Source organism: Ambystoma mexicanum, chromosome 8, assembly GCF_040938575.1.
Source record: "Ambystoma mexicanum isolate Mex_15411 chromosome 8, UKY_AmexF1_1, whole genome shotgun sequence".
Classification (NCBI taxonomy): domain Eukaryota; kingdom Metazoa; phylum Chordata; class Amphibia; order Caudata; family Ambystomatidae; genus Ambystoma; species Ambystoma mexicanum.
Window position 1 is genome coordinate 1428683300 of NC_090929.1, and position 13739 is coordinate 1428697038.

Consider the following 13739-nt stretch of genomic DNA (forward strand, 5'->3'; position numbering starts at 1 on the left):
GCCGCCGGCCGCCAACCGGGACGCGCCCCGGGGCTGCCGCTAAGTTCCGTCGAAGACCCCGGAAGTCGATAGCCAGGCTCTGGGGAGGCACAGGGCGCAGTAATGAGGATATTGAAATAAAAAGTAACATACTAAAGGACAATATACTCAAGCTAGGGGATTGGACCTATAAAAGATCTCCTGCTATTCCAGTTTTTGACTTCGCTCATTATTAAACAACTTAAAGCCACAAAATGCAAAGATGACATTTTCACCACTATGATGATTAAAACCTGTTCTCCGACTATTATTGCGGCAATTTGTAAATTCATCAATGCTTCCATATTGTCAGGTTCGGTACCTTAGTATCTTAAGAAAGCATGGGTTATGCCAATTTTGAAGAAGCCAGGTCTATCAGTGGATCTTCCTAATAATTATAGGCCTATCACCAATACTGCCTTTTTGCTCAAAATCCTTGATTGTGTGGCCTACATTCAGATATCTGAACAGCTTAACAAACACCCCATTCTTAATGATCATCAGTCTAGTTTTCGTGTTGGTTATGGTACTGAAACTGCTTTATTAGAACTTAAAGCCAAGTTATTAACCCGTATGGATTGCAATGAAGCCTCTTTACTGATACTGTTAGATCTCTCAGCGGCATTTGACCTGGTGGATAATGATATCATGACCACCAGGTTGTCTGAGGTCGCTAACTTCTCAACTAATGCAACTGATTGGGTTCTCTCTTTTCTTAATAATCGAGATAGCAGGGTGTTTTGTGGTACAGCAGAGTCTGAGCCTATCACAACTGCTTGTGGTGTCCCACAAGGGGCTTGTACATCCCCATGCTTCTATAACATCTTTATGGCGCCATTATTTGCCATGTTAGATCATGAGAACATTATATTCACGAATTATGCGGATGACACGCAATGTGTCATCCCATTACTTGGTTCACATGATGTGGATGAATTAGCCATTCAAAAAGTCTTTGCCATCATCGAATCATGGATGGTCATTAATAAGCTAGCATTAAATAAATAAAAAACAGAACTTCTTGTTATTGGATCCTCACAGATTCTAAAAAGACTGGGTCCTGGCTATGATAGTTTTAGATGGGAGATGAAACCATCATTCCACTAAAAAAAGTAAAAACGTTAGATGTCATGTTTGACCAGAGACTATCAATGAAGCAACATGTGAGCAGTTTAGTCTCATGTGCCTACTATATAAAGCTGTTGGCACACCTAAGACCTTTTATATCTCAAGAAAATACAGAGACAATTGCAAGAGCCATAATAGGATCTAAAATTGACTACTGCTCAAGTTTGCTACTAGGATTGGACAAAAATAGCCTTAATAAACTTGAAATGTGCCAAAATAGCGCTGTTAGAGTTGTCCTGAAACTCAAGTGTAGAGACCATATTACACTAGCTAGAAGGGCCCTACACTGGTTGCCATTGGAGTCCAGAATCCGGTTCAGAACCCTGTGTTACGCTCACCTGGTATCCACGGGGACGCCACCCAGCCAGTTGGTCGTTGGTGCCCTTCTCTATGACTCCCTGGTGTGGTTCTCGGTGTCGATGGGATTCCGCCTGGAAGTGAAGACTATATTAGGACTGGACGACCAAGGTAAGTTTCTCCCCACCTCCGTTGTGTTTTCAGCCCCTCTGGGTTCTCTTCTCACCTGGCTGTCGGAATTGGTGAGATCTCCGTCCTGCTCTCTGGGCAGGGGCGCGTTGTATTTTGTGGGCGCGGACGGTCCAGTTACTTCACTGACTGCAGCCCTTGTAGTGTCTTTCAGGTAGGTCTTATTGCGATTGATGGTGTTGTTATTCTTGCATGCCTTTTCTCTGTTCTAAAATGTCTCTTTTTATCTCCCTTAGGTGTGCGGAGTATCCGCTTGGAGAACTGGGTAGGCTGGTTCTCACCGGTAGATGATGGCGCACAATAGCGCTATGATGCGGTAAGGAGGCGTTTTGCGCAGCGATATCTTGTCCTCACTGACCTGTGCTTTTCTCTTTTTCGTAGGTCGCGGTGTGCTCCCAGCGCAGATGGAGTTCCGGAGCTATGCCGGTCGAAAATCAGCCAGCCAGGTAAGTCTCTAAGCGCTTCATGGTTGTAATGTCTTTTTTACCTCCTTTAATAATGTCTTTCTCCCTTTTTTCAGGTCCTTCGATCCGGGCGGCAAACTTTTCAAACATAGCTGCCCAGGAGCTGCGAGCAGTGAAGGATGAAGATTGCAGGTAAGATTCTGCTGCTAACGATGTTCTTTGTTTTCTGCAGGTCCGGAATTCGTCAGGCTTGTGAGAAAGCTGGACACAGTGAGCGTCACGTTGCTAGTAGCAAAGTAACGCGAAGCGTGTTGTCTTGTTCGGGTGTGATTTAAATAGCCACTGAAAAGTAGTCCAGGTAAAGTAGTCCCTAGGCCACCACACCCAAAACACTAGACTGCATAGCTTGGTTCTAGGAATCAAGCTATGTGGATGCCTCCATGTTGGCTGAAAGCCCTAAAAAGTAGTTCCACAAGCAGATGTCTATCTTTGTTTATGAGCCTGGCCCCAAGAGGGCCTGAGAAGTGGATGCCAGGCCTTATAAGCGATCCGAGTCCTGATTCCACCTGGCCAATGGGCTTGCCATTGGGGATCAGGGCTGAGGGTTGTGACACCCTGATGATCATATATAAATCATTACAGGGTAAAATGACAAATTATTTACAATTTCACACCTCCAGAACTAACATAAGAGCTTTGAGATCTAATTCACAACATCTCTCATTCGTTCCAAGATGCCGCACCGGCAAGGTGGCTAAATCTGCTTTCTTTGTAATGGGTCCGAACATGTGGAAGGCCCTTCCCCTCGCGCTGAGGTCCTCTGGGTCACTTGAGATCTTTAAAAGGAGGTTGAAGACTCATCTCTTTAATTAATTAGAAGATATGTCAGTGAAAATATCTTATCTCTCCTACTTCTTCGAATCTGTTTAATTGTTATCTGTTTTGTAGCGCCTTCGGGTCTATGGCTGCGCTATTCAAATCAATGTAAAGTAAAGTAGCTAACTGCTGTAATCAATTGCTGTGCAGTCATGCCTAACGCACAATGGAAGTTAGTGTGGCTGTCATCACCAACTATGTGAACATGGTTGGTTTTTGAGCATTTTTATTATGTATTTATTTGTGGTTCTTGCATGGCCCTGCATAAACTAAATCTTGTAGCAAGAACATGAATATCAAATATACAAAGGAAATAGCATCTTCATGTGGTCTGCTTCAGGAAACTATTGTATTTTTGTAAGGCTTCTGCCTGGTTCGATTTTGGAAATAGCCATTCTTCTCCAAGGACAAATGTGAAAAGCATGCACACTAGCTCATACAACATGCCAGACAATATTTCCTCTAAGTGTGTTTGATGTAAGTGCCTAAGTAGTTGTCCTGTCATATTTTTTCTGGGACTCTTTGAACCCCTTCTGTTGGTAAAATGTTTGGGTTTGTATCAACTTCTTTTTTATTACAATTAATGGAGCACTCATTTTCTTGTCTTCAGCTTTTACCATACAAGCAGCAGGTGATTCGCGCCTTAGCCAAACCCCTGGATGACAAGAAAAGGCTAGTAAGACAGGTTGCAGTAACAGCACGGGGCGATTGGTGAGCATTTATGTTATTCATTTAAAATGTTTTTAAAGCAACAGAAGCATCGATGAAATCCATGCAGGGAGGATTTCAATCAGTGTTTGTTACAGGATACTGAGATTATTTTTTTTCAGGATAATTAATATTGAAACCATTTCTATACACCTTATTTGCAAATGTATGTCTGATCTGTTTTGCATTGCTTAAGCTGCCTTGCAAGTTTGTAACTTTAAGGGAAACGATATGTGAAATAAGGAAAATGGCAGGCACAATCAAGTTCTTAGTTATAAATGTAATCCTGGTAATTTGAGAATGTGTAGGATAGAAAAATGTAACCAACCGGAGTTTTGGACTTGCGGTATCTTTTTAGAAAAATATTGAATGTGAGGACTTGGTACTCTTACGGATTGAAGTGTTTCAACTACATACATACTGACAAAAGTGTACTGGTGTTACTTTCAGTTGCACAGCTTAAAGAAAAGGATTTAACTTGCAGTAGTTTACTCATAAGAATTGGACTGACCTGCACACATGTCCCTCTGGGGAAAAGTATAATAATCCACTACTTCACTCCCAGCATACTCTGAAGAACATAGCAAATATCTGCACTCAATGTATGAAATTATAAACAACTGGTAATGGGCAAGAAGTTAAGTGGAATGATATTTTGTGTGGTGTGTGTGTTTATATAACCCCACTTGCTCTGTGATTGATCCAGGCCCTGGAAGTGGTAAATTGGGGTTCACCCAGGTCCCCACAGCAGGCCCATCCTTATAGGTATTAACAATCCTGCCAATGGGAAAAACTCATCAGCAGATACGCATAAGACCTGGCCCGCGTGCACTGTGTTTTGCAAGAACATAGGCCACACACAATGAAACAAAGCTGGCAGATGCAGATTTTGTGGCCTCAGCTAGTGTTACTGCAGGGCAGCCTGCTTGCAACTTCAAGACAGGTGAGGAATCTGTGGTTCTCATATGCCTTACTTTTTTTTAACACTATTACTGTATAAACACATGCAACGCAATGGCAACATACAAAGGGGTACATAGCAGCTACACGTAGCACTTATGTAAGGCACATGCAAAGCCTTAGGGAAAAAAATACACAAACCAACCACGAAGCCCCCCTACTAGCCCCCCCCACCTAACTGTGCCCTTTCAGCATCTCTGAACCCCTGAGAGGCCCAGAGCGTATATACACCCAGGGCCATGCACCCCGCCCGCCATGTGCGCCAACTCACAAGATGTGCCCAACCATGCATCGTATTCAGTCTACTGAGGGCGTATCTGCTGAAGAATCAAACCATGCATGTACCAGTGCGTTCGACCATGCCACATATACACTGCTCTCTGTCTCCTATGCACATCTCAATGCCATACAGCAGTCTCCACCATCGCCCACCTGCGGAGATTCCCCACCATGCATCCACACTGGGCCCCCTGGCAGATTTCCAAGCCATTGCAATTCTGTGCTTGGCCAGCACACAAATTAAATCCTTCATTTTGGCCAGGTGTATGGCACCTCATGCGTGAATAACCCCAGCAGGCAGGCCTCAGGGGGCCACATATGTATACCTATGCCGCCTTTAAGCACCTAATCTCTGTATTACCGGACAGGACCAGAACATATGGATGATGTCAGCCTCCAGATGAGCGCAGCTTGGACAGTTCTGCACTGCTGCGCTCTGAAACTGGGAAACCCTAAAAGGAGTCCTCTATGGCAGGTGCTGGATGTATAGCTGTATTTGTTTGAACCTAGCATTCATGGAAACCGTTTGGTGCATAAAGGAGTGCTCGTGCTCACTCTGTGTCACTAAATCCGCTACTGAGGTCTGCCTCTCACTTCACTCTCATACCCAAATTCGCCTTAAGATGGACACTAAGGAACCTCTCATAGTCTGGATAGCACATGGCCGCCTTCCGTCATGTCATTAATATGCACCAAGACCGAGTCACTTTTCGTGGCGCAGGCCATCTGTCCACTATGACCCATATTAACTGTATATACATTAAAAACAGACCCGTAGGTATACCAAACCATTCTACCAATGCTTCAAACCCTGCCGGTCTGCCCTCTAACAGCTGATTGCCCACAGTAGCCACCCCGTTAGTCTCCCAGTGTTTCCTAATGCTGTGTGTCCCCCCTCCATGGTCAGCCAGTACCACTACTAAAGGGATGTGTGGGGAGAGCGGCTCTGAAACTCCCATCAGCTTCCAGATCCTGCCCCACAGCGTCTTTCCCATGCAAAGTTGGTTTGGCAATGGAGCGAGCGGAGTACCCGGTACCTACGCCACTTCCTCCCAAAAAATATTGTCAAACTGAGGACTGCAAAAGTGTTGTGTCCAATGACGGCTTATCGGCTTGCCACCCCATTACAAATTGCAGCTGTCCCGCAAGATAATACAGTTCAAAGTGGGGTATCCTGATTCTCAGCAAGCAGCCCCCCCCTCGTCATAACACCTCTGTAGTGTACTCTGGGCTATCCTGTTCCTACCTCCGCCCCACAAAATCCACTATTTTTAGGCTCGATTTAATTTTGAGACTAGTACTTCTCCTTGAGGTTGCGAGAATGGCTGGTGGCTTGACTGGGAAGTGTGGAAATGAGTTGTGTATTGCTGCTTGGAATGTAAACGGGATTGACAATCAGATCAAGAAGAAAGAAGAAAAAGATTTGTAACTGCTTAGATGGCATGAAAATCAGCATTTGCTTTCTGCAGGAAACCCACTTATTGAAAGATGAAATTGGCAGCTTGGAGGAGTGGATTGGGAAAGCTCATGGCTCATCGTTTGATTCTAGATCTAGAGGCGTCGCTGTCCTAATTTGCAAGAATGCGCCTTTACAGGTTTTGAAGGAACACTCGGATAAGGATGGAAGGATTATTGCTCTTCTGGTGAAAATGCAGGGGGAAATTATGATCCTCTGCAATATTTATGCACCTTCAGTAGATGAAGGGTCATTCTTCAGACAGGTGACTTAAATGATTCAAGATTTTAATACTCTGAATATCCTATTGGGCAGTGACTTTAATGTAGTTCTTGATCCAACGATGGATAAGAGTAAGTGTAGAATACATAGGAAAAATGACAATCATCAATTATCGCTTCAGGCTCTCATTGAGGAGCATAATTTAAAGGACAATTGGAGACTGGAACATCAGTCCGTGAGGGAGTACAGTTTCTATTCAAACGTCCATGATACTTATTCTAGAATAGATATGTTGCTTACTGCCGGTAAAATGGCAGGAAATCATCGTTCTAGCAGAATTGTTAATATATTAATATCGAATCATGCACCGGTGACCATGCGCCTGAAGTTAGACTTCGAAATGTGTAGATCGTTTACATGGAGGATGAATAATTCTATCTCCTCCTCTCTCACCTCTTTAGGCTGGCTCTCTTTTCACTCCCAGCTCAAATTCAAGTTCCTCTGTCTTGTTTTCAAATCCCTCTATGGTCTTGCCCCCCCCTACCTCTCCTCCCTTCTCACTTTCTATACCCCTTCTCGCTCTCTCCGCTCTGCTAATCTCTTCCTACTCTCTTCTCCACCTCCTCCCTGCGTCCCCTCCCGCTTCCGATCTTTCCAACTCCTTGCTCCCTTCCATTGTAACCTCCTCCCCTTTCACATCCACTCTTCCCCTTCCTTCCCTTCCTTTCGCTCTTCTCTCAAATCTTATCTTTTCCACTCACCGCCCTAACACCCTTCGTTTCCTCTCGCTCTTCCCCCTCCCCCTCTTTCCTCACCTCCTACCACTACTCTCCCTATCCCGCCCTACCTCCTTCCCCCCCACTCCCTCCTTCCTTCTAGTCCTGCTCTTCTCTCTCCTCTTCCTCTCACACTCATACATTCCCTCTTGCTCCTGATCTTACCCCCACTAACATCTCCCTTTCCCTCTCTCTCCTCTGCCCCTCCATACTCCCTCCTCACCTCTGCATTATTGTAAATTGTTCTTTACACTTTTTTCAAGTTATGATTCAATTTCTATATTATGCTTGATGTATTTTGCCTGTTCTCATGTAAAGCACTTTGGATTAAAGGGCTATATAAATATAAATTCAATAAAATACAAATGCAAATAAATCCGTTTTGTATGATGAAAAGATTGTGTCAGAACCTGACCACTTTGTGGTTGAAAATCACACTGGAGAGTTAAATGCAAAGACCGTTTGGGAAGCTTTTAAATGTACCATAAAGGGAATCTTACTTGGGTTATCCAGCAGTAAGAAGGAAAGACTTGAGAGGGGAAGAAAAGAACTAGACTTAAAGATCCGGGATCTTTCAAAAGAACTGATGTTTGAACAAAGAGACCCTGATAAGCTGAAGGAACTAGGGAAATTGAAAAACGAATTGAATACTATTTTGACTGAAAGAGTTGAAAGAAGTCTATTTCAACTGGGGTGTTCCTATTTTGAAAAAGTGGAATGTTGGTTAGCGCACGGATTGAGGAAAATGAACTCTGATAAGGCCATAACCTCGATCACAGGCCTTAACGGCTCGACCATGTTTAATCCCAAGGAGATTAATGATATCTTTAAAGACTACTATATGAATTTATATCGCAATGAACCTGGAGTATCTGGTGTGCAAGAAAGTTTCTTTGGGCGAATAGAAATTCCGAAGATCTCAAATGCAGATCAAATGTCACTTGAAAAAGAACTGTCGGTCGATGACTTGAAGAGTGCAATAAGTAAGTTGAACACAGGGATGTCAACAGGACTGGACGGGTCCCGGTCGAATTCTATAAAAGCCTCCCAGATTCGGCTGTCAAATAAATGATATGTTCGAGACATCACAAAGAGATGGCCTTCTGCCTCACATGACTAATCATGCCATGATATTGATGTTTCTCAAGAAAGGGAAGGATGATAACATACCATCAAGTTATCGCCCTATTAGTTTAATTAGTACTGACAACAAAGTATTATCCAAGGTCCTTGCTATGAAGCTGGAAAACTTGCTTCCGAAGTTAATCCATGAAAATCAGTCTGGATTCATACAAAATAGACATACTTCTAGTAAGATACGTAAACTAATCCAAACAATATCTCAGGCCTCGGATTCAGGGGATGATATTGCTGTGCTATCCCTGGATGCCGAAAAGGCTTTTAAACGCGTAAATTGGAACTATCTATACTCGGTGTAGCACAAAATGGGCCTGAATGAGAGTTGTATATCTTGCATTACTTTGCTATATGCTAAGCCGATGGCAGACGTTAAAACCAATGGGTTATGGTCAGAGCCTTTCAAAGTGAAGAGAGGTACTAGGCAGGGCTGTCCTCTCTCGCTGCTTTTGTTCATCTCAATTGAACCTTTGGCCGTCGCTCTCCGATGCAAGCGTGGGTTAAGCGGGGTGAATTGCTGGGGGGGTGGAACAGAAGCTGGTTCTATGCTGACAATCTGTTTTTAGTTCTGAATGATCTGGAGAAATCATTGCCCGTCTTGATGGAACTCTTGCCCAAGTTCAATGAAACATCTGGATATAAAATGAACTGGACGTAATCAGAAGTTATGCCTTTAACTTTCTCATGTAATAAATCATTGATTACGGCTTTGGGCTTCAGATTTTGTGAGAAAAGGCTACAATACTTGGGCATCTGGTTAACACTCTCGATTGAGGATATGGTGGATGAAAACCTCAAAGAGCTCTGTAGGGACTTCAGAATGTATTTGGAGAGATGGGCGATACTAAATTTGTCACTATGGCGGAAAGTAAATGCCCTTAAAATGACCTCTTCCCCGAAAATCTATTATGTACTAGGTATGTTACCACTGAGGGTTAGCCCACATTACTGGAAAGAGTTAGATAGGCTAATAGAGAATTGTATCTGGGATCGCAAACCACCTAGTCTTAAACTTGGGAAGCTTCAACTACCTCTGGATAAAGGTGTACTCAGAGTTCATAATTTCCATGCATATCACCTCGCGTTCTCAGTTCAATTCCTTGTACGATTTCTTAATGATAATCCGGACGACTAAATAATTGCAGAGGCGGGCCTTGTAGGTCCATTGACCCCTAGAGCAATCGTATCTACAACGACAAACATGAGATGTAAGAAGAATCCCACCACCGAATTTCTGTGCTTGGAAAGATCTACGTAGCCTGTTGAGAGTTGATGCCTTAAAGGCGCCCGAGGTCTCTATTTGGCTTTTTGCAGGGATTAAAGACAACGTGAGAACACTTTTCTGGACGGAATGGTTTCTGGGAGGGGTCAGATGGATCGGAGACCTTGAAAAAGACGGAAAATGGCTTACGGTTAAGGAGGTGAAAGCTAAATGGGATATTCCTGGTTTTTCTAACATGTCCTATAGACTGTTGAAAATGGCTATTGGAAAGGTGGATTGGGCAAATGGCCTGGGTTTGGATCTTTTTACTATTAATTCAAAAAAGGGTGATGGTGGTTTGGCCAGCAGGATTTATAAATTGTCATTCTCTTTATATTTTTCAACAATCAGTCTATGGGAAAATGGGGCTAAGCGGCAAGGTTGTGATATTACTGCTGACCTCTGGCAGAGAATGTGCAAAAACGTCAATCTTTGCTCTATGAATCTGGGTGAAAGATGCAGGCAAATTAAAATCTTAAACAGGGTCTACTGGTCCCCCGAGCGCCTGTGCAAAAGAGGTCTATCTGATTCCGATGAATGCTGGGGCTGTGTACACCAGGTCGATACTCTGGAGCATATGTTGTGGAACTGCATAAGAGTGCATGATTTTTGGCTGGAAATGTGTACTATATGTGAGGAAGTGCTTTGCGAGAGAATTGATTTTGACTTTAAGACGATGATCTTGGGCGGAGATGAGTTGCTGGATGATTTAACAATTTCTCAAAAAAATTGGCTTCTTAGAGGTGCTGTAATTGGTAAGAAAATGAAATGGTCTCTCCATCCATAGGCAATTGGATTGATGAAATGAATAAACTTGCTGAAAGGGAAAGGACACTTTACAGGAGGGATAGGAAGGTGAATCTTTTGGAAAAAATATGGGGGAGGTTTTTGGACTTGTACTAGTTTCATTATGTCTTGTTATTTAGGTGGGGTGGTGGGTGGGTGGGTGGGCGGAGAATCGGGTATGAATTGTATATATATTTTTAGGCTTATGTATATAGGTTGCACTGCTTTCATGAATGTTCCAATGCTCTTATGTAATTTTGTCTTTCCTTGTTTGTATCCCTGCTATGCATCTTTTGAATAAAATGTAAATACACATTAAAAAAAACTAAAAAACCAAAGGGGACATTCATAAGGTCGTAGAGGAGGTGAGGGAGAACCACCATCTTCAAGAGGGACGCCATGCCGGTCATCCATGCAGGGAACCATGCACAGAAAGTGATAGGTCACACTGTCCGATCAAGAGCCGCCTGCATGTTGTATTCATGTGAGGCCTTGGGGTCATGCTTGATGTTGAACCCCAGGTATCCGAAAGGTGTCGACCGACCATTGCAGCGCCAGACTGGGGAGCCGTTCAATGCACCGCCTCTTCAAGCCAGCATCGCGGCCGACGGTGATGTTTTCACTGGTTGGCCCCCAAGAGAGCCATAAGTTTCTATGTAGCAAGAACGCCGGAATATGGAAAGACAGACCAGTTGTTTGTAGCCTACTCCATTTCTAGAAAAGGCCTGGCTGTATCAAGGCAGACAATTTAACGTTGGATCGCAGTGTATTTCGGAATGCTACCATTCCATGGGCAAGGAATTGCCCCCTGGCATCAGGACCCACTCTACCGGAGGGGTCTCCACTTCTAGGTCTCTGCAAAGGGGAATACCGGTTAGGGACATCTTCCGGGCTGCAACCTGGTTCTCGCTTCATACATTTACAAAGCATTATAGCCTGGACGGTCGCCCATGGGGCTGACGCTTGCTTCAGAAGGGCGGTGTTGCAGAATTTTCAGCTATACAGCTTTCTCTCAGCCTCCATTATTTCCACTGCTTTGGGAGTGTATCCGATGAGGAATCTGCAGTAGTAAAGCCATACTTTGAAGGAGAAAGTCTCCAGCATGGGGTCTGGCATGGATTCACATGCTCATGAATATTCCCTGTCGTCAGGCTGGGAATCCTCGGTAAAAAAGAAAAGCAGTTTCACTTTAGCCTGAAAACGTATTTCTCCTCTAAACCAATCACTGTCCTTTGTGTCATACTGCCCATCTCCAATGAGTCGTCTCCCCAAGCTCCACCCCTGGTGGCCATCTTCAGATTTTTACTGCACGTTTCAGTGTTGGGAGTCCCCTCTTCTTGCTCTTTGAGCCTTTTTTCATATTTTGAGTTTTTTCGATTCAATATAGTATTTGAACATCATTACGACACTGCACGCACTGGTATCGAAGGTACAGCAAAGACTGCCTGCTACACCTGAGCCAATTCCGAGCCGCAGTCCCACAATGCTGCAGATGAGCCTGTCCAGGCCAAAGCATAAGTCAAAGGGCCTGGCTGGCCCGAGGCGTCATCCGACACTGCCTCCGCATCAGAGCTTGACCCTTGTGGTGGAGGTGCCACCGCACACTGGCATTGGTACGACACTACGACGACTCAAAACAATGAGTCTGATGATTATGTACCAGCAGATGGAGAGCCGCTGGGTGGCGATGAGCCCGCCAGAGCTTCACAACCGGATGAAGTCAGTTCCTTTCATGCCATGATATCGAGGGCCTCTACCATCATCACTTTGATGCCGGAGGAGACGAAGGAGGAGGGGTTCCTCTTCCAACACCGGGAGTCGCGGTAGAAGACCGTCATGTCCATTCCTCTGCTGGATGATGTCTGGGAGGACGGTTTGTCTTTAATGAAGATTCCGAGTACTGCTCCTCGCAAGCATGATAGGCTGGAAAAGATGTACAGGGTCCTTTAGTCTGCCTCAAGGTGTTTGAGATCACAACCTTCTCCTGACTCTGTGATCTCTGCCGCCGCCAGGAAGAGCTCAGCGAACCCATCCTCTGTGGCCATGATGCCGCCTGACGGGAAGACAAAGAAACTGGACGGAATGGGCAAGCGCGTCATTTACACCGCAGCTTTCACGATCAAGGCCGCTAATGCCATGGCCGTTTTATCCTGCTACGACAGGGAGCTGTTGTATGAACTGGGACTTTTTTTGGACTTCATGCCAGAGGACTAGAAGGTAGAGACCCTACCCCTGTTCCATGAGGGGTGAGGTGGTGTTGGACAATGCCATCACAGTGGCTTTGGACATTGCGGATACTGGGTTCCCCAAGATGGGCAACAGGGGGTCCCTTTGACGACAGCGCACCAACTTGAGGGCTAATGTCCAATCCGAGGTGGTAGATATGCCCTTTGATGGGGACAACCTTTTTGGCAAGACCGTGGACGAGTCTCTGCAGACGATTAAGACGGAAACAGACGTCACACTTGCTGGGAACATTGCAACGGTGAAGATCGTTGTCCTTTTCGTTCCTCAAGAGGGACGTCCAGCAGATCATTCAAGGGGAGTTAACACCCCCCTATCGTCAGCCCTCCCTTTCTACGTCTCAGGAGGCCTACAAAGGCTGCCTGCAGGCCTACGGCAGTGGAGGACAGCGCCGTTCCCAGGTCAGGGCGCCCAAGCAAGCATGAACCGGCCATGGATCTGGGCCCCGACCTGCGCGCCCCAGTGGGAGGCCGTCTAGCGAATTTTGTAAACTAGTGGAAGACCACCACCAACAAATGGGTGCTGGACGTTCGTCAGGGGCACACCTTGGAGTTACAATGCAGGTATCTTATAATTCCCCCTGTGACTTGTGAAGAACTACACATGGTGCAGCTGCTGCGGGAGGTTCAGGCGATGTTAAGAAATGGGGGTGATAGAGCCCATCCCCCTGTACCTCTGGGGCTCTGGAGTATACTCCAGATACTTTCTGATTCAGAAGAAGTCAGGAGGGTGGCAGACAATCCTAGTTTTAAAACACCTCAACAAGTACTTGAGGTCCAAGAAGTTCTAGATGTCACGTGGCAGCACGTGCTAGGCCAACTGGAGGTAGGAGACTTCCTGGAGACACTGGATCTGGAAGACGCCTACTTTCACGTCCCAATCCACTGAAAGCATCAGAAGGCTCAGCAGTTCATGGCCGATGGATGGCACGATCAGTTCTGGGCACTGCCCTTCGGCCTGAAATCGTCCCCAATGGTGTTCACGAAGTGCTTTGCTCC

The 13739-nt window shown here is 45.2% G+C and overlaps 1 protein-coding gene across 2 annotated transcripts in view; it reads left to right on the forward strand.

Moving 5' to 3' along the window:
- Positions 1-13739, forward strand: part of MMS19 (MMS19 homolog, cytosolic iron-sulfur assembly component) — a 1998114-nt gene that overhangs the window by 1933599 nt on the left and 50776 nt on the right. Inside the window, exon 30 of one of the 2 annotated variants that reach the window (XM_069611573.1) lies at positions 3523-3623. In XM_069611573.1, the coding sequence (XP_069467674.1) occupies positions 3523-3623 (101 nt within the window). Of the gene's footprint in view, positions 1-3522; positions 3628-13739 lie in introns of those variants that run through there. The other variant, XM_069611574.1, reaches the window with a different exon arrangement.